Source organism: Amblyomma mixtum, chromosome 1 (genome assembly GCF_055824585.1).
Source record: "Amblyomma mixtum isolate Tamu chromosome 1, ASM5582458v1, whole genome shotgun sequence".
Lineage (NCBI taxonomy): Eukaryota > Metazoa > Arthropoda > Arachnida > Ixodida > Ixodidae > Amblyomma > Amblyomma mixtum.
In genome coordinates, this window is record NC_143012.1 from 162079101 (window position 1) to 162100328 (window position 21228).

Below are 21228 nucleotides of genomic sequence, written 5' to 3' on the forward strand. Positions count from 1 at the left end.
CGACATCAAATACCCACCAGATTCAGCAAGCTACGCCTGCTGAAGTGATTACTTAGCGACTTTAGGAAGCACCGCCATCTTGTGTGCTGTGCTTCCAAGTAGAAGCGCTTACTGGGCGTGCCTTCTTCACATCGAGAAGGAACCGTGCTGCTTCTCGGAACTTCCGCATGTTCAAGTTTAAACCGCTGTAAAGAAGACGCATGAGCGACGGTTCTCGTTTCACTCCAGAAATCGTAAATCCCCCCAAAGATTTTTTTCCGTCCGTACTCCACCTTCGTTCGCGTTCATTCTCCTAGCAGCAGTTCACAAACACTCACAACGTCTTATCGCTGAATAAGCTATTCTAGCATCTGTGTAGCACAAATACGAATATAGTCACGGTAAAAAAAAAATGAACTATGGCCTTCGGCATGAATAGACGCACCTGCCGACTTTCAGTGATTACGTGCAAAGCGTCTTCAACGCTCATGCACATTTGCATCAATACACATGTTTATAGTTCAATTCACCGCCGTTAAGATGAGAACTATGTTCGCCAATAATTACATTACATCTTGAGCCTGAGCAAGGTGTCGGCGTGCAGAAACTGAGCCCTCAGATGCATTTACTGACGTCCTACGACTTCGGAGACGTGTCGTTCCGCTAGTGCGGCCGTGTTGTGCCGCTGTCGCGTTCACAGAGACGCCACCGCGAGACAACAGCGAACTGCAGCTTGATCTCGAAGGGCCCCTCCACCGCCGGCGAGGTTCCGGCGGAGCTACCGCGACCTGCGGCCGGAGCCACGGCGCGGACGCGAAGACGACGACTACGGGGACAGGGGACCTCCGCGGCGGGGCGGCAGCCGGGAGAGGCGCGGGGACGACGGTCCGCCCCGACGGCGGCGGGGACGGCGTCGGCCGCCGCGCCGCGAGGACGAAGACCGCGACGACGGCGAAGACGAGGACGAGGGCGGACCGACCGTGTCCCCAGCAGAGGCTGCTCGCCACGACACCTCGTGTCCCATCCGCAAGGCGAGCAGCGAGCGCACCAGGCGAGGCCGCCGGCAGGATGACGAAGACGAGGAGGGACCGGACTTCGAGGATGACGACGAGGAAGGCTCCAGCAGGCTGGGTCTCAAGAAGCAGAAGTACGTTCCTCCCGAGAGAGGCGTAAGGCGCATGCGCACAGCCCCAGGGAGATGCGGCGTTTTAATTCGATATCATTAGAGGTTTTCAGTATGAATTCCTACCAACTAGCCCAGTTTACCGTTCTCATTAGAGGTCCCGTACTCGATAAAAGTCAGCGTCCGTCCTTCCTTTCCTCCGTGTCACGTAAAAGCAGGCAACCCACCTGCCACCACCTGCCCACCATGGCAGGGGGCAATAAATTAATTTAAATCAATCCAGTGCGATTACCACCCAACCACTGTGGCACTGCTCATCAGCTCATTGGTCGAGATATTGCCTCCCTAAGAACCATCTGCGCAACAACGAGCCTTAGGGGAGCTCGGGAAAAGCATCGAGTCTCGCAAGCCCAACCGGTGGCTGTGTCTGAAGCAGCGGTGCAGTGGTGCATACCTTAACCGCTCCACCACTGCGCCAGGAGTGGTACGAATACTCCCAGCGACCTATTAAGCTACGAAGGAGTACTTGTGAGGGAAGGATCTCAATGGTATCGCATTGTACCCTAAGGTGCAGGTTAAGCGTCGCCAAGTCTTTTCGTGATGGCGCCCCGAGGACGTAGTTCCTTAAAACGCGCAAAAGAACAACAGGAACACACACGGCCATTCAAAGTGGCGCTAGCCTCTCTGCAATTCACTAGACAAGGACGTTGGTACGGTGACCCACAAGCTACGTAATCAGTCCCATTTCAACGGCTAGCTGGGTCAGCACCGGCGGGTGACAAGACACATGCCAAAACATCCGACTGCGGTGCCTTTAGGAAGGAATAAATCGTTTTCCACTCCTGGAGAGAAAAGGAATGTTTCGCCCTTTCGAACGCGTTTTTTGTTTTTTCCCAGCTTGCTTCGTGACTTCAACTAAACAAAGCTCACTGGCCTCTTGCTTCATTGCCAGAAAGGTTTTAGATTCCGCAGGGCGTACGCGACATAACGAAATTCAAGAGCGAATCGCATTGCGGGCGCATAAAGAATAGTGGCCTTACTTCTGTTTGTGCAGTCGCTAATGCGTTCATGTCATCGTTGGTGTAGTTCAGTCTCGCTCTCTCAGCCAGTCACGTCGTCTTGTTTCACCTTGAAGGGCCCTGAACACCCTCAGCTCAGTGCAGGACATCAGCGCTTTTCCTGTGGTCTATGTCTCTTCGATGTCGTCCTCGTTTCCATCGCGCTGCCATTTTTCCCTGGTGATTGACCGACTAACCCACGCGAAGATAATAACCTGAACACCCGCTTGAGCTTGTCGAGTTATCCCATTAATCGACCAGAGAGGCGCCATGAAGATCTCTGTCAACTTACACAACACTAGGTGGAGCACAGCGTTCGCATGTGGAATGCAGAAGTCAGGTTTCCTTGCCCTCTTACGACTCTACTGCGTTACCGAGACGTAGCACACAGCAGACGGTGCTGCGTGCACCTGCGCCCCAACTCACCCTTGCCCTCACCAGCGCACAAAGGTTTTGCCAAGGGAAACGACTCCTGCCACAGCCTTGGTAAGCGGCGCGATGCTTCTGAATGAACAAGTTAAGAGTAACCGGAGAGAATTCCAGTTTGAGGAAAACGTAGAAAGGTAAATGTTCATTTAGTTTCTTCGCTCCAGTGGCACAATTATCTAGGGACGACACCGCTAGAACAGATGACCTACAGTCTCCATGAAACAAGGTGTTTCTCGAAATCGGTACCCCTCTAAAAATCGGTGCAGGTATGAACCGGTTCAGAAACCGGGGTTATGGAACAGGAGCTGTATTATTCGGGGAATCTATATTACTCAGGGCACCTGCATCATTCGGGGCATCTGTTTCAACCGGTGCACCTGTATTATTATTGGTCCTGCATCATTCGGTGACCTGACCCACTTGGGAATCTGTATCATTCGGGGACCACCGCTTCAATCGAGATTCATCTGGGTCTGGACCAGCTTTGTCAGTGTGCGTTTTGTACTCTAGGGAAAGTGCGGCAGATTTAGACGTATTTTTAGAATATAGCGCGAACTTTAGCTGGTTGGTCCATAAATAATTCAAATTAGTTTAACTGTTAAGTGGTCACGGCATTCTGATGGTACGACAGGGAAAGGGCGGTGATTCACGACCCGCTTAAATTTAAGTGAGAGTGGGGACAGCTTTGTCCAATGTTTCTTCCTAATTAGCACCAGCTATCTTGTGGCGCTTTCTGGCTGCGCTGTGTCCGGCAGCAAAGGATGCTCGCATTACCGAGAAAATTACATTTAAAATTTTGCCGCTGCTCTATTCAAACTCGTGACGTCTGCACCATGGACACCATTCTCAAATGAATTGCGGCCTAGCATAACCTCTGGGATCCGCACCCAATAAACTGTGTCGGCGCACGCAGTTTACATGCGAAATGGACCGGCAATGGCGACATTTGTATTTCGTCTTTTTCTTTCTTTTTCTAGCTTATAAACGCTCCATTTCCAGTGAAAGTAGCGTCTTTGTCTCTTTAATGTGGGAATCCATCGATGCAGGCCCAATTTTTCTTCTCTGTCCCTTAAACACATGCGCTCACTGTACGCGTAGAAAATTAAAGAAAAAAAACGCCGTTGGAGTGGCCTGAAAAGCTGCTCTGTTTAGCTCATTGAGCCCCTAATGCATTTGCGCTGAAGAAGAAATAAGAGCGAGGAGACGCAGCAAACACTAGGGGCGGGATGGGGCAACTTGGCGTAAATAACAATCTTAAGCGCTGATGTTTCAGGGTAGTGTAATGCAATCAGTGTTCGATTATACTTCTACGGCCTCGATCTTGAGAATTCCTTCAATTCTCGACCTAATTTTGCCATCCTTGTGTGCTGCTAAGGCTGCGCTGTAGAGATCCTCTCCAATTCATTCGGTTACTTTTGTTTTCTATTAAACTGTACCGCATATCTGTGAGTGAATGGCCCCCGTTGTGGGTCATGCCATCCCCTCCCCCCCCCCCCCTCCAAAAAAAAACGTCAAATTTTCCTCATGGCAGGAATACTGCATCCACTGCCAAACGAAAACGTTAAGGGCTCAGCTACGGGAAAATGAACATGTAAAAGCTGGACATCCTCCCGGCTACAGCTACAAACGTGAAAGTACTCGGCCATTAAGGTTCATCTTACGCTTAAAACGCAGCGGAGCACAAGTCAGAATAGAAATTACATAGAAATTAACTTGCTAAGGCACTGCATCTGCGTGATTGGGCATTGGTAACGGCCCTGCATGAGACCACTCCATGTCGAGGCGTCCTGCCTCTTCAGAGGAGTGGAGACACCAAATTTTTAGGAGTGTGTTATTGCTTTGGAATAACGCGCAGGACGTTAATGAACAGGGATTATTTTTTATTATTTATTTAGTAATACTGCAGGCCAATACTTTGGCCCAAGCAGGAGGGGCATATCACAAACAAGAAAGCACAGAAAAGCGTATACCATGCAACATGAAATGAACATAATGCACAAAAAGAAGCACAAATGAGAACGTCAACATCGCTAACTTGCAGAAGAATGATTTTGCAATGCAGCCATGAAATCGTTAGACTGAAATACACTAATGGGAAGTGAATTCCACTCGTTCACCGTTCGAGAGAAAAAACTGTACTTGTAAGCGTTTGTTTTCGCCAAGATCGGTGCAAGCAAATACTCATGACTGTGTCGTGTTCTCCTCGTAGAAGGCCGACATACGGAAGCTGGTAGCGTCATATTATTTTTTTCCAGAAAGAGTGTTATGTAGTAGTACAAGACGATTAATAATTCAAGTGTGTGTATTCTGTTTTGTAACATTATTGAGGACGGCGAATCCTTCCTGGAATATTTCCCAACGTTGATGTCTTCAGCGCTCAATGAATAATCTATAATTGAGTTTGTTTCATCTGTCGTTGGCCATAAGGGCCCTGCGGTATTTCAGTGTGAAACGAGCGCGCGTTCTTTCTTCCCCCCCGCGCAGATACAGGCTCGTTCCAGCCGACACTATGCGGCGCTACGTCACCGTCATCCAGAGGTGAGCGCGCCGATGGCCGAGGGCCTCCGTTCACTGCGGCCGCATTCAGGGGGCGAGAAGTAGTGTGCAGGGACGCTCTCTGCGTCACTTTCTGTTAATAGCACTTTGTAACTACACCGCTTAGTGCCTGCCATAGATTGCATGCACAGCAGCAATGTTTAGTTAAAAAATTACTCCTCCGCCACTGCAACGAATACTGCTTAACTGTGTCGTTGAGAAGCGACGTACCAACACGGATGTGATCATCGAGTTGATGCTTGTTAATACGTCCCGCAAAGCTATTTCTACACTACAAGCATAAAACACTGCAACAAAGGCTGACATTTTCTTTTCTCCAAATTTAAGCAGCGCTAACAGAGGACATGACAGGAGAGCGTCCGTCATGTCATGTCCTCTGTGTATTCGTCTTAAAAGTTAGCGCTGTTTAAATTTGAAGAAAATAAAATGCATAACCAACTAGCCTCGTAACGTGTATTACTAAAGGCTGACACAGCACAAGCGCTAGGTTCAAACAATTTTTTTACTAGACGCACACTCGCTTACAAGGCGGAAACCCCCTTCTGAAACCCCTCGGCCATAGAAAGTGAACAACAAAAAAAAATAAAAGAAATGAAAACACCGAAAGGCGTGAGAGTACAACGTAAACCTGAACCTGTGGATCTGAATCCACAGCAGCCGCTGTTCACCGCTGGTTAAAACATCAGAGCTGCTGACATAGCCATCTTGAAAGTGGGAGGTCCAGGCCGCTTCATTCATTTCGGGCACAATCTGATCCGGATGCCTGGTTAATTTAAAAACGCGCTCAATCACATTTACGGCAACGCCACATGTTGCTTTCGCCCTCTTCGTATTCACAATCGTATTCACGCCGTTTTACGGAATCAGCACCTGCGCTGTGTCAGTCTTTGCGGTCGTGTTATGTGCACGTGCTGCAGGTATAGCTACAATTTTTCACGCAACTTTACCGCACTCTGGATGCAACAATTTGCCCTTCAAAGGCTCTTTTGCAACGTGCCATAAGGCGAGGCAAGTAAACGTCCTGCGTTGTGCGTAATGTGTGTCTGTCAGCGACGAGGGCACCTTCGAATTGCACGCTCGGCTGAAACGCAAGCAGGCAACCTCTTGTTCAAGGCTGCCGTCTCGCCCATCACGCTGTTCAGGTGGTCGGTTCGCCGCGTCTCCGGGGACCGAATATGGTGGATGCGACGCAGCGAGCTCTTGACTACGACCTTCAGGCTGCGCACGGGGCTTCGACTCTTTTTGCTCGCCGCTGTACTGTGATTATTGACACGAGCGACGCTCAAAAGCCACGTTAGAACTGAGGGCGAGAACCAAAACACGGGATGACCAGATACGCTGGCAACGCGATCCCTTCGCAACCTCTGCAGGGATTGAGAAACCAAACATGCCTGTGCGATGGCGGTGGGACGTTCGTGCGAGACTTTGGTGGGTGTGTTCGAGTCTTTGTGGTCGTGTATGGAAAGTATGGTACGCGCTATGTGATTCACATGCGCCCAGGGACAATCAGCTCCCTCTCTAGGGACCTGCGGAAGTTCTACAGTTTAAAACCCAGCATATTGTTTTTTTTTTTGCTTTTTTTGCAGCGCAGGTGCACTCTTGACAAATCTGAGATAGCGTGAAAAGTGAATAAACTGCGCGTTTTACTCTGATAAACGTAATCTAACAATGCCACTTTCTCTTTGCACTTATCAGGACCTGCCGGCGGTAGGAGAGAGTGAGTAAAACGCGACACAAATTTGCAAAACATCAGCTTATTTTTTTTATGAAATATCAACAAGGAAATATTACAGGATTTTTTTCTGCGGTCCAGAGACCGGCTCAGTGAATATGAAAAGGCTTGCTGAAAGATGACCCCATAAGTTTCAAATTTCAAAATATTCAAATTTTAAAAATGTCGCATTTTGACCCCATCCGTCGGGCAAAATGAGACTTCTCCGAGCCCACCAACTTTGCGACTTTTTCTGTGCACTCTAAACACGTATTAGCTTGTGTAAGAGTAAAAAGGGAGTACACCCCTAGCGCACACCCTTTTAGGGTCAAGATATGACGGCCAAGCCCTGGGATAGATTCCCATCCCTAAAAAAAATTACCGACGATTACGTTACTTCCTAATGCGAAATTTGAGCGCAGCAAATAAGCTGTTTCACCTTTTCGATAGATTGAGGCAAAGAAATCGAGCAACACATGTATGCGCTATCACAGAAATTTTTTTTTATTTTTCACACGTATTCCTTTAACAAAGACTCCACTAACAGTTCTTGACCGTCATGAAGGGAGCTTTGTGGTCGGAGAAATAGACTGATATATGTTCGACTTAGTACACCAATGCTTGATTCTCAAAGACGAGATTTATACAAGTGCCTCGCGAGGTTGTCACAGCCGTGGGACGCGTTACGAGCGAGAGGAACGGGATGTTCTCCCGCATAAGTGTTAGGAAATTGCTGTGTGTCTTGATGTCAACATTAAAGTCCCCCACTACTAACATCGGTGTGGATCGATGGACGGTTAATGCGAGTTGCAGGAAGTGCACGACGTCTTTCGTGAGTGCGGTAGGGGCGAAGTAGGCAGCTACTACCAGCAAGCCGTTGGGCAACTTTGCGGCGCACAGTTCGCCAACTTCATGTGACGTGCCAAACATTTCGACTGGTATTGCAGAGAGACCTGTGCGCAAGTAGATAGCGACTCCCGCCGCTCTGTTGTGGTCTCTGCGAGCAGCACAGCAGTATAGGAAATCTATGATTTCGAGAGGCTCTTCGGGATCCATCCAGGTTTCAGCAAAGCAAAGTACAGAGGAATGGCGCAGAAAGTGATCGTGGTGTACGTCCTTGGCATGTGCGGCAAGGGAGCGTACGTTAAGAATGTGGTTGTGAATGATGAATCAAGTGCTGCCAGCGAATGACGCGTCCATTGGCTGTCTGCGTGTGTTACTGATGTGTGGTTAACATGTTAAGCTTCGCCTGTAAGAGTGGAACGCGACAGCGTCTTGCAACGCTGCCAGGGAGTCCACAGAACGCCATCGCCAATTCGGCTGTACGCCTTGCTGGACGGTAAATTTATTTTTTGAGGAAAGGAAATGTATCTCTCTCGCATATCTGGGTGGACACCTGCACCTCGCCGTAAGGGAAAGGGGGAAGATGGGAGTGAACGAAGACGCCGTATTAGCTAGACGCGCCTTTGTTCATTCCAAACCATTCAGCTGGCATTACGGAGTGGCTAGCGTGCTCGTTTCGCACTCCGGAGACCCTGGTTCGATTCCCCAACTCGACCAATTTCGTTCTCGGTTTTATTGATTTATGCGGTCTAACTAGAAAGGTTAATTAGGCTATTTCATATTTATATTATTGTATTTCTATGTGTTCTGTCATTAACCTCTCAATTGTTGGAGCTGTCTAGGTTGTTCGACACAACGTATATGAAACGAGCAACGTCTTACTGAGTGGGCAAGTGCGTGGTGGTGGAGGGAACGCGGCTTCGTACTTATCTGTTTTTTTCAGCAGCGTCTCCTTCCGCGGACGCTGTTGTCGCTGCGGCGCGCGTCTTTCTTTTCTTTTCTTCTGGCCTCTTCATTCTCCTCTATATTAATTAGGCTAATTGATTAATTAAGCAATTAACTAAACTCAGTCCAACTTAGTTGCAGCATCACTATACGATCCCTTTGATTGGTTGCATGGTTACTAGCCAAAGTACAATTAGCCCCATTTGAAATTCGCGCACTGTGACGTCACGAGCATTTCGACCAATTGAAAAGCGTGGCATTGGGGGCGGAGCTGGTTACGAGGCCGACGCCGACGCCGACGCCGACGCGAAACCCAGGAACGGACGCCAAAGAGCTGCGCTCTAAAATAGGGAATACTTCCGGAAACAAACTCCCTCTTCAAAGGATGCTAAGTACTAGCAGTTGCGAAGATTTTAACACAGCTTTCAATCTTCTGTCTGCTAGCCTCCCGACCTCTGGTGCCGCATTTAAAAGCCTCCTTACTATGTTTTGCAGCATAGTAACGATGTGCGGAATACGCCTCCGTTGCCGAGAGTAAGCATTCCGTGTATTTAGTGGTCGAAATCTGCTCCGAACATAGGCAGAATACCTTGCCCCCAAAAAAAAATGTACTAGAGGGCACCTTACACCTTTTTATTCCCATATATGCTTAGCCGTGTTTGGAGTGTACATTCTAAAGAAAGTTTGTATCGTCTCTTCCCTTCGCATTTTCATTATTTTTAGTTTTGTGGCGGGCATCTATAAACCCTTGACGGCACCGGTGCTGATCATGCTGTCTAGAGTTTCTGCATGTCTCCTTATCGCCTGCTGGCAGTCACTGTTGTCTTCTTGTACGTGCAGGCCATCTTAGAGTGCGAGAAAACGAATGCAGGTTCTCGGAGCACACAGTAAAGTAATTATCATCAGTTTAGACCCTGAAGAAAGCCGCAACGTTGCGCTTTGCCCCACATATATGGTGCCGCTAAAAATAATTTCCCGTAAAAACAATTTCCCGCCAAACCCTTTTGAACGTCTCCTGAGTGAAGACGAAGGGCTAATTCTAGTAACTAACAGCTTAACTAAAATCTAGGACGCTCTTTCGGTCGCCCTGCACAGTACAGAAAAAAGTGCCCTGCAGAATTTCGGTGTTTTTTATTACTTCCTCGTTCACCGAGTCTCACATCGAATTTATTTTTTTTTATCTGCTTGAAAAAAACTGCAGTCGTCAGCCTAAAGTTGCAGCGCATGTGTTGGCTGGTCGTTTCAGCTAAATATCAAATTCATTTGCTCGTAAGTTTCAATGTTAAGCGACGCTAAGCAACAAAACGTCACGTCTTGCCCTACTCTCCCCTAATTCCAGATAATGGCGCCCCTCACCCCGCTAGCGAGTAAATTGACTTTTTTCATGGCACACATAATATGAACAGCCAGTCTGAAAAACAACAAAATTGCATAGTTGAGTCCTCATCGGTGGCCACTCACAGGTTTATAATTCTGTGACTGCTAGGGTACAGTCTTTGTCAAAAGTAACCAGGCTGCATGGTTCGCTTCTAGCTTGTATAGTGGAGCCCTTGTGGCTTTCCTAAAGATCAGAAGATGTTGGAAGGTAAGAAGACCCCCAGTCCTTACCTTTAACGACCATTTCAGCTTCAGGGAAGCTGTAAGGGCTCCGTTGTACGAGCTAGAAGCAAACCATGCAGCCTGGTTACTTTTGACAAAGGCTGTACATTTGATTTTTGTAATAACACTGTAGGAGGATGCGTGACAGCCTGCAGATCGCTTTGCGCTTCGTCCGCAGTGCGTCAGAAGGTGACATCACGCATTTGCCTTTCACGTCTCCTCTATGCAAGCAAAAGGAAGGCAAATGTTTACTTTTTCCTCGAGGCGACCTCGCTCTCAGGTAGTGTACGCCCAATGCGCTCGGTGAAGGCATGCACGTAGTCTGCGGCAGACATCGGGTCAGCAGAAATGCAAGACGCTGTCCCAAGCACGCCAAGACCCTCAGTAGTTCAAACGAGAAGGGCTGTGGAAAACTAACGACGCGGCTCTTGACTAACGCACCTGCGATGCCGCTTTATGTGCGGCAGTTTGCAGAAGTAGAGTTTTCTTCCTTCGTGAAACCATTGCGTAACACCGTCAGAGCTTTCTATGGCGTGACAGCGCAGTGATTCCCTCTGAAATAAATTCCTTAATAATCTTCAGTCAGCCGTAATCGTTAGAAAATGTGCGGCGATCGGTTGACAAATGGCAGCGAAGGTCACTTTAATTTATTCGGCCTAGCGACCATGATACTTTTGGGACCCGATATACCCGCCTTGAGAAGAATCGGCTTGATTTAAACAATGGCTAAGGCATTGGTAATGATTGCCGTTGGTGACAAAGGGGTGTTCGTAGCATTCCTCGGCTGTGCTTCGGGATGAATGAGAAGGAAGTTGTTCTGGCTGCGGAAGGCGTAAGGAAGTGTATTAGAAGCAAAGTCAGATTTTTTTGATGCGCACAGAAAGACGACACAATAAGACAAGGTAGACAGGACGGAGCGCAAACTTTCAACTGTTTTATTCCGAAAAAGTACATGAAATTTATACCAAGTACATGAAATTTTCTGGTATAAATTTCATGTACTTTTTCCGGAATAAAACAGTTGAAAGTTTGCGCTCCGTCCTGTCTACCTTGTCTTATTGTGTCGTCCTTCTGTGCGCATCAAAGAAATCTGAGTATGAACCAACTAGCCCCACAACGCATATTACTGGATTAGAAGCAAAGGTCTGATATGGCACATATAAACGAGGGGAGGATAACACCTTCAGATGCACGGCATCTCTCATACCGACACTCTTTATAATAGAAATCTCGTGGAGTATATCTCTCTGTTGATAGAGAATAAGACTTGCCTAAATTACCGTGGGTACGTTTTGTGGAACTGTCTCGCTAGCCCGTAATATCGGTTGTATGATCAGACCCAGACTGATCTTCTGGACTCCGTCTGGCGAGTTTACTCGTGGAAGTGACTGCAAAAACGAATGGCCGCTTCTGTGACCTGCACCGCATTTGGATCGTTCGATGTAAAGTAGCCGCAACCCAAGGACTGGGCATTGCTTCAAACGCAGTGGTCGTTGGTGGTGGAATATGCGCTGTGCATTGCCTCTCCCTTTCCGTCCGCCGTGTCTCGCGTTCTTCTCCCGCGGCTTCCGCTGTGCCGCGTTTGTGGGAGAGTGTCCAGGTTCCAAGATTCCTTCCGCACGCGTGCCTCCCTCGAGCCGCACGGCGCCCCGACTCCAGAGCGACCTCCGAAACGCGATGCGCCGCCGAACGCGGGCGCGCGATGTATGTAGCACTTTGCGACAATGGTCGCAGCTGGCTGGCGCAGTTAAGCGTTTCGGCTTCGCTCACCGCAAGAACTGAGAAGGAAAAAAAGAAGAAATGTGGCATGCTGTCTTAATTACAAGACGCTTGAGATGTAGAATGAATTAAACCTCAGCGTTATTCAGAGCACATGGCCTTAATTCATCAATCACGTGGACGAGTACTGCCAGTCTAAAGGCTGCCCCCGTACCCGTGCTTAGACGGAAGGCAGTGAAAAACTGACCCCCCCCCCCCCCCCCCCCCCCCCGCTCCTTGCAGTGTGGATATGAACTTCTAAGGGTTGTCGGCGTGATCTCCGTGAGATGAACAGCGTCCTGCGATTCGAAAGAAGCTTCGCCTTGAGTACTTTTGATCGTCGGAGGCATCCTTGGAGCGCGCCCACTTTAATCTCTCTCCGACGCTGCTGGCTCGACTGTCTGAGCGCAGTTTCTTTTCTGGTACCTTTAGTTCACGGTTCGTGGCGTTCGTAATATACATGTGCACGATTCCCTGCAGTAGATACTCGAGATTTCAGGTTGAAAATAATTGGGGTTTTTTTCGTCCATAGAGGACCACAGATGGCAGTCAGAATATTCGATCTTAGTCGAATTTAAGCTAAAGGCGCATTAAACGCCGTCACACGAACGTGACTAGGTGGTGCTGGACAAAATAAGTCATTGTAACGGCTGCTTTCTTGAATGGAAGGAACAACTGAGCTGCGCAACACTTGCACCGGAAAGACAAAGCCTCGGAATTGTTAAAGGTGCACTGAGCAGGAATCTGAACTCGTATTTTTGCCGCGGGAACTCGATCTACACGTTCCCAGCATTCTTAGAAACACCGAATTATTGCCCTGTGCGGCCGATTTCTGTAATTTAATTCGGATTAACGTCGGGCTCCCGCCTTCTTTTTTTTTAATTCCTCAGAGACTGTGGGAGCAGTCGACCAACAAATGCAGTGCCTTTCAGGCAGTCGCGTGAGGCTTTGCTTTCGCTTTCATTTTGTTTCGTTTAGGTTTCCGTGAATAAATAGATCCAGTCAGAGACTACCTAGCTGCAAATTAGGCCCACGGAAATACAAATACGCGTGAACTCTTTGCTATCGACGTATCACTCCGCCGATAGCAGAGCGGCAAGCCGCCACGGGACTGGTTGACACTCCTCCCACCGTCTGCGGGGAATTAAAAAAAAAAGACGGGAGCCAGAACATTTAATCGAATTTAAATTGGGGAATTCGGCCACACAGGGCAATAATTCGAGGTTTATAAGAGCACTCGGAACGTGTAGATGGAGTTCCAGCGATAAAAATACCAGTTCAGATTCCTCTTCAGTGCACCTGTAATCTCTCACTGAGAACTGTCTGTCCCAGCTTCATAAACATTTTAGTGCGATTCCGCTTTCAAGCACCCCGTGCCACGATGCTTGGCAAGCTCCCTCTTTACCACCTCGTTCGAGTGAGGAGCTCTGATACGATTTGCGACCGTGTCGGCGTTCCAGTTGCGTTTCGAAATTGAGCGCCTTCTTAGCGTGGCAGAAAGAGTGTGTGACCCCTCCTCCTCCAAGGGGACTTGCAGCTGCTTAATCCTTTGAGGCCAAACAAGTCAGAGTCAGCGTCATGCATCATCCTGGAATTGATAGAAAATGTCTCGAGCAGACTAGATAGCAACGGAGGCGTTATATACAGCTTACGGGCACTAGCGTTACGCTGGCTGTCACGAACATAGGACGAAAGCCGGGATCAAATTGACGCGAAACTGCTGATAGTGTTGGCATTGATGCAGAAAACATTACGTGGAGTAATGGTTGTACACAACGTTGATCCTGTGGCAGCCAGAAAAAAAAAATAAACGTGAGCGTGAAAGTGTAAATTAGAGTAAAAAAAAAAACCTCATTGTTTGCCAGAAACTATAATCAGGATAAAAATTCGAGGGGACACTTAAGCTGCGCTTTAAAGATGTGACACGATAGCGTTAATTATTTAATGCCCATATATGCGGAACTGGTCACTCTTAACTTCTTATTCATATGTCCCTGGGAGTCCTCATATCACTCCTTACGCAGTGGTGCTACGGTTAAAGAACGCGGCACTGCTCTAAGATGGCAGGTGCTGCCACCTGTGGGTCTTGTGCGACCCAAGTAGTAGCTCTTCTCGAGCAACCTCTCGCGATCCACCATTAATTTAACTGCCACCTGTCAGCGTGGTTGGTTATCTCACAATCCGGTGAACAGGTTGTGATGACCCCACTAGAACACGTGACCTAGGCTGCTTCTCCAGGGGTAGCAGCTACCTGGGCCACCCTACGCTACCCTATTTATCGCTCGGATTGCAGACGACGCCAAAGCCGGATGTTGTGCGTAACAGGGTTTTGAAAGCTTTCGCGTTAACCATGGCATGTGCTGCCTGTGGATAATACTGTAAGGAAAAGGCGAACACCTCCCCGGTAACTGCGCGCAGGGCGGAGTGCATTCAGTAGAAGCGCAGTGTGCCAAATATGTGGTATACCAGGCTCAGCATCCCGAAGTAACACATAGGCTACGACGGACGCCGCAGTGGAGAGCTTCGGGTCAATTTACACCACCGAGGGTTCTTAACCTGCGTTGACATTGCACAACACGAGGACGCTCTTGCATTTCGACGCCATCGAAATGCGGCCGCGCGGCCGGGATTCGATCCCGCGACCTTGAGATCAGCAAGCTCCCTGGCTTGGGTTGATGCATGTGCTTTAGGAGAAGGGACATGCGAGGAAAACCAGTTGAGCAACCACAAGAGGGACAATGATATGATAAATTTCAGCTTACAATCGCGTCGAAGCAATGAAAGGCTCTTTTTAGTAGACAGCAACCTGCCAGCAAAGTGTATGTTTTATTTTCTCAAAGCCCGTTCGAAGTGGCGTTTTAGTTAAAAATCCAAGCCCAAGATTATTAAACTATTGTCATCGCCTGATGGTGCCGAGGCTATTGAGCCACCGCGCAGGGCACGTGTAAAGAATGCCCGATGGATCAACGTGAAGAAATGATCGTTGAGTACGTCAGTGCGCACGTAGCGCCTATGAGCTCTGACCGAAACCCTGTCGACAGCTATACGCAAGACGCCGCCTCCTGGAAGCCGCGATTCGAACAGCGCCGCTGCCGCAGTATAGCACGCAGCGCTTCCGCCCGACGCTGGGCTCGCGCCGGGCATGGCTGCGGTGCGCTGCGCCCTGTGGCGGTGCTCTTTGAGGTTGGCCGGCCGCCCGGCGGGTCTGGACTCCGCGATCCGCCACTTCGCCCGGTGAGCCTGCGTGCGCATTTCAAGCACTCCGCACGGCACCCTCCTTTTTCTGCACGGTCTATTTCTGCTCCATTTATTGTTGTTGGAAATAGCACGGAGCTCAGAATCTGCTGAGACTAGCGGACGAAGGCTTCTGTCTCGTCTGACTGACCTTCGAGGAGTGCTCGGATGGCGTTGGGGCACTCTTCGACGACTTGCAACCAACTCCCGCTTCGACGAATTTATAACTGGGCTTGTGTCGTTCATTCAGCTTCATGCAGAAGAGCTTGAGGGAACAGCTCTACCGCGAAATCTGCGTCTACCTATGGGCGGTACTTTATCAATACCTACACAATATTGCTGCGTTATCTTCCGCGATCTCACATTGACTGCATCCATGATCGATATAAAAGCGACCTTGAGTGCATGTTGGGCAGAGGAACCCTATTTCCTTTCCTCTGGTCTCCGCACATGGCATCTCCATGCTGGATATATAAATGGGTGGCGAATTGCACGCCAGTCTACCTTCATTTCGGTGTTACTATTTTTGTTAGCACTGGGGATCAGAAAACAGCCTTACTTCCACTGCCAGACATAATTTAGGGAGCAATCGGCGCGAAGCTTCTCTCCAAAAATAGACTCCTTATTAGACGGTCCCTTCTCTACCCCCCCCCCCCCCCGCCCTCCCCTTCACCCTTCCCTACGTTCTCCCCGATTGTTGTCAAACAATCTTTCGCGCGCCTCCCCTCAGCTCGATATCCGCCCCGCATCAGATTCCGCATCTTCCGAGAGGGAAGGGACAACTCCTGCATGGGAATCGATTTTTCGGGCGCATTTCAAGGAGCGACCGTGATCCTCGGACCCGTGTTTCTGTTTTGTTTTTTTTTGCTTTCTTTATTTCTGTCTAGCACGTCGTTAACGTCGCTGTTTGACGCGCTCTCGCCGTTTCTCCCGCGCCGCTCGTGCGTTCCGTGGCAAGCCGTGCGTACGCGCGACGCGTCTACGCGGCGGTCTGCGCGCGGTCGCCGATACGAGGGGTGGTGTAAAACGGCGGAAGCTGGACGCCAAGTGGTTGTTTCACGCGAGACCACTTCGTTGCGCGGGAGGGGTGGCCCGGGGTCCGCACCGGCGCTGAGGCAGCGCGGCCGACACACACACGGCTGGATCGATTGTCGGCGCCATCTTGACGCCGGTTGGGCCACGGGCGCGGTGAAGACGCGCTGCCCACGGGGTTTTTCCTATCTCCCCTCGTTCACCCGCTGCTCTTTCCTCCGGTGTCCCCCTGCTGGGCCGTTCGAGTAGGCGAGTGTGTAGGACAAGTTTAAAACAAGCGCTTCTCCACCGATGACGAGCTTTTATTAGCGAATGTCAACACGGCGCAAAGAGGGGCCGATGCGCGGAGCAGAGCACTACACGTCCTTCGTTTTTTCGTCACATTGTGGACGAGTGCCCCTTGTTCCCTTTGCTTGTCGATACTTTATTATTTTTATTTCTTTTTGGGTTGCCCCAACCTAATGTATGTTTGTCTATACTTTAGGCGGCGAGGATAGGGCACTATTTTTGTTATATTACAACTCACTCTACCGAATGGTTATCTGTACATTGCTGTGGCACTTCTTTCGCCTTTCTTTTTAGCGCCTCATTATATTTTAAATGTGTTTGTTTCCGGCTCTTTTCTGGGCGCGCAATACTAGCAACAAACGGTACCTTTTTATCGCCGCGTTCACAGGAAAGGGTAGGGATGGAGATCGCGAGAATCTGGCGTTATTTGTAAACACTGGATGCCGGCTTTTCTGATCTCGGCCGAGCTCCGAAATCCACCAGATAAATGAAGGAAAAAAAACGTATCTAAGGTACTGAAGGAAATAAAATTTTGCACCTTTCCCTACATCCAAAAGGACAATGTGGAGCTGTTCGCATTTCTTGAATACGTCGCTTACACGAACGTTATCCAGCACTGTCTCCAGCTTGGCTCAGTTGAAGCCCTGTTGAAATGACGGCCACGTCCCGCGAACTTGTTTTATGCACTGCAGGATCGTTCGGCCGGTATGCCACCATTGTTCCACTGCGGTGCATAGCACTGCTCCTTCGCGCCCCCGTGTAGTGCCCGGCGAGTCTCGCGCTTCCGCTCTGCCCCCCCCCCAAACTCGCACGGGCTCTCCTCCGAAACTCCCTCTCCCCACAGACTGCGAAAACCCAAGCCGTGCCCCCGGTCCAAGCTCCCTGGTGTCGGCTGCAGAGCACGGACCAACGAGTGGTGAGGGCACGAAAGAGGGGGAGAGTGTCTTCCCGTGATCCTCCGAGATGGCTTCCCTCCCCCCCGGCCCCAGGCTCCGCTCCTCTCCCCAGAGCCGCGACAATACCGGCGCTTTCACAGTCTTCCCACCGTTCGGGTAAACAGCACACTCGCAGGAGCCGCTTCTCGATCCGCTCTCCAAGAAGAGGTCAGTCTCAAACCGTCCTCCTCATCAACTCGCTTCGTTTACCCCCCTTAATTTCATTTCCTTCTGCACTTCGCCCCGTTGGCGACCGACGCTTTCAGACACTATTGATTCTCCTTAATCAGAGACACGGAGGTGTATACCTCGGAAAATGACTTTGAGCGTCGGTGGTGTTTGACGTCGCTATCGATGCGAGCGCGGGAGTTACACTCGTTTGAAGACGGATGCGCTGGGAGCGGTTGAAGAGCCTACGTTCATGAGAAGGTTTAAGAAGCATTAGAATCAGGGGTAAAGGCGGTGTGTTTCTTTTTTTTTTTCAGCTTTTTGTTTTTCTACAGATACCCTTCTCTGCCTACTGTTGCTCCGAACAGAAATACTCGAGGGCAGGGGGTGTGACCTTGTATACCGACTGCGAAGCCTAGAATACCACCAAGTGTCGCCCAACGGACATGACCTTCCATCAATGTCATGCCGAAGTGAAACCGAAGGCGAACTTTTCATAAACTGTAGCCGCACGTTCCTCAAAGTATTTTAAAAGTTTGCCTTCAAATTCTTGCCGCTGAAATTTTGTAGATTATCGGACATTTTCCGGCCTCGTAAGAGCTTTGTCTTCTGTTTCATTCCACATTGAAGTATGCAGATATTTGGTGAAGTCAATTCTAGGGATAAGCAGTGCTAATGAGATGATGCCTGTTCATTTGCTTTTCGAGACGACTCACTTTCCAATATTCTAGCTGCCGTAACCACGAGCGTTAATGAAGAACATAGAGGTAGGCCGACGCTGACAACTGTTAAAGTAACTGTTGTTCTTGCTTTTGCGTATTTTTGTTTTTCATATCCGAGACGCGGAACTGCAAAATGGCGCTAGCACTGCAAAACGGCTTCGTCCAACTGAAAAATGCGAAAAATATCCGGATAGCCGCATTATCTCTGCTAGCTAAAACTGCCGCCGAAATCTGCAACTAAGCGCGCTACTTCAAGCTCCTTGCTCTCCGACCGCTTTGCTCGCAGAGTGCGCGGTAGATAGGTCTCAGTAGCCGTGCAATACAAGCTTCTCTCACATCATATGACGCTGGTAAAGCACCCCCGTATAGGTTAACGGCATCGCGTGTTCATCTTGCCCATTCAGTTTCACTCTGAGACGGCGAGAAATGGCTAACTCAACTTTTTCTTTTTTCGCTGCTCTCAATTCACTCAAATTACTTCTACCGGATGGTAATTAACTCCGTGGCAACTAAATCAGTCTGGTTACAACGGCACCGCAAAAAAATCGTCAGCATTCTCTGAATAGCCGGAGTTTCCTGCCGGTTCTTCTTATTGTCTCTTTCTTCACAACTGCCAAGACACTCCTTAGCGAAACTTCTTTTCCGCGACAGTAGGTTCATAATGGAATAATTCCGCTCCCATCATGCTCTACATTAGGATCAGATTAACCTCAAGCACCAGTTCTAATTCTAACTGAGCAGTGCTCCAAACTACCCAAGCACTGCCAATAAGCCGAAGCTATTACAGGAAGTCGGATTCAGTCAAAGGATCTTTCCTTTACTTGTTCATCCTCGGCGCATACAGTATTGCGTTGGTCCGGGAGAAGCCTGTTCTGCCCGGTCAGCGGCATTCTCCCCGATGCTGGAGGGGGAGGCAGCCAATAGGTTTCATTCAGCCCACGCTTACTTCCCGCGTTCTCTCCCCCTTACCGTCACAGTGCCGTGGGAGCTAACGTAATTAGTTACCGTGGCCTTGGGATTCCGCCGACCACTTCTGTCAATTTGGTTAATGCGAACGATTTCCCCTGCTCTACTCCCAGCTTATCGAAAACTGAAGGGAAGCTACTTTTCTACAGGTTCTTTACTACTCTACGATGCGTAGGTTAGTGATGGAAAGTTACAAAGCAGAAACAAAATAATCGCAGACACTGCGTAATGTGGCACGAGAACTGAAGAACGCGAAGCGAAGAACTAAAGAAGCAAGGTTTTTGCCAGGAAAAAAACCGAAATGTACAATCTTTCGGAACGGAGAGGTCGGTGCAGTGTAGTTGGTACGTTCGTTGCATAGTAAGCAGGTCGGTTGAAATGCTCGTATTTATTCGCCTTTGTTCCTTCCCTTATAGCAGGCAAATTTTTTTTAAATATTTATTCCAGCTTCATTCCTTGGCCTGCGTTTGACAGGGCTTTCGTGCTTTCTAGATAATGCAGTTAAAGACTCCCCTCCCCACCTGTTATTAGCGATAACCGCTTTCACGAATGTCAGAATGACGAATTTGAACTGGCCCTCACCGTATTGAGGAGAATTGTTTTTTTTTTTAATCGGCGAAAGGGAACGGAAGGCGGGGAAGAGTTGCGACAAAAGGAAAGGCGTCGGATCCGCCTTACTTTTAGTGGACACCTCAATCCCGGTCAGAAAAAAAAAGACGAAGCCGATAAAAAAGGTCACTGTTCAGAAAGCGAATACAGAGAATTAACCACAATAAATTATTTTGTTAAGCCATACTGAGCGCGATAGGGTGGCAGCGTCTTCGAGGCCCTATGAAGGCCCTTTGGAATTACGCCTTCTTCAAAGATATTCTTGATCGTGCAGTAAAACGGTATTAAAAATTGGTTTGGTCCTGTAGCTTGCGTGCTTTCAGTGCAATAAATAATATACAAATAAGCTTGTGTGGTCAGTACACACGCTTTAGAGTGAATTCTTTAACCAGTGCAGGTTATTGGCGTATCTAAGCACGTAGGTTAAACACGCGTAGAGAAGGTTTCGAAAAAAAAGTAAGTCAGCTGAGAAGTTCTACACACTTCAGTAACCTGGTTAATAGTCGTCCAGCTGCGGCGATGTGTGTTATGCAATCCTTTAGCTACGTACTACAGCGTACAACAGCGAAGCGAGACCAGTCGAATCTGTCAGTAAATGTTGTTTTGCTTCGTTTTGAGGGAAGACTCGCGCGGTGATTCACACACTCAAACAAAAACGCAATCGTACAAACAACGGAACCACAAGAGCACGCTGCCTTAATTGAAACGCAAATGCGTGCGCAGCTCACTACAAATTGACCTATCCAACGCCCCCTCCCCCTTTTTCATTAAGAAACGTCGATAATGTACTGCGGGCCCACCTTGTCCCCTGATCGCGCACGAGCCGTTTGACACTTTCTCCTATATTTCCAAGCTCGACCTTGAAACTCTGTTCTCAGTATCGACCTGATTTTATACCAAGCATAAAAAAAAAAGAAACTGCTCTTTCATCTTTTCTTTGTTCGCATCAGAGTGTGGTGCTTTGTCTTGGCTCCTTTTTGTGTTTAGATGCTGTACATCCTGCGGAGAGTGTTGCATTGGACGTATTCTTCATTCCCGGAAGTAACCGCTTTGTTCTTCGCTAGCTATAGAGCAGTGCACTCGGTTATGTCATCTTGCTTCAGTGGACTTCCAGTTAAGGCTAGCCGGTTACACATATTATGACCAGTAAAACAGCACTAAACGAAACCAATCTCGGACAGCAGAAAGACGAAACGAGATCTACGTCGCCCCAGCCCCCGTCCCGTCTCTCCACACCCGTAATTGTCTTCATCTTGTTCTGTTTTACTATTTG

The 21228-nt window shown here is 48.9% G+C and overlaps 1 protein-coding gene across 5 annotated transcripts in view; it reads left to right on the forward strand.

Annotated features, from left to right (window-relative positions):
* The window catches only part of LOC149369568 (arginine kinase-like), an 81831-nt gene that overhangs the window by 29970 nt on the left and 30633 nt on the right, over positions 1-21228 (forward strand). Inside the window, exons 4-5 of one of the 5 annotated variants that reach the window (XM_089558884.1) lie at positions 725-1126; positions 5074-5127. The exons of 2 other annotated variants lie outside the window; for them this stretch is intronic. In XM_089558884.1, coding sequence (XP_089415010.1) covers positions 725-1126; positions 5074-5127 — 456 coding nt within the window. Of the gene's footprint in view, positions 1-724; positions 1127-5073; positions 5128-15216; positions 15236-17501; positions 17659-21228 lie in introns of those variants that run through there. 2 more of the 5 variants (XM_089558889.1, XM_089558901.1) reach the window with 2 other exon arrangements.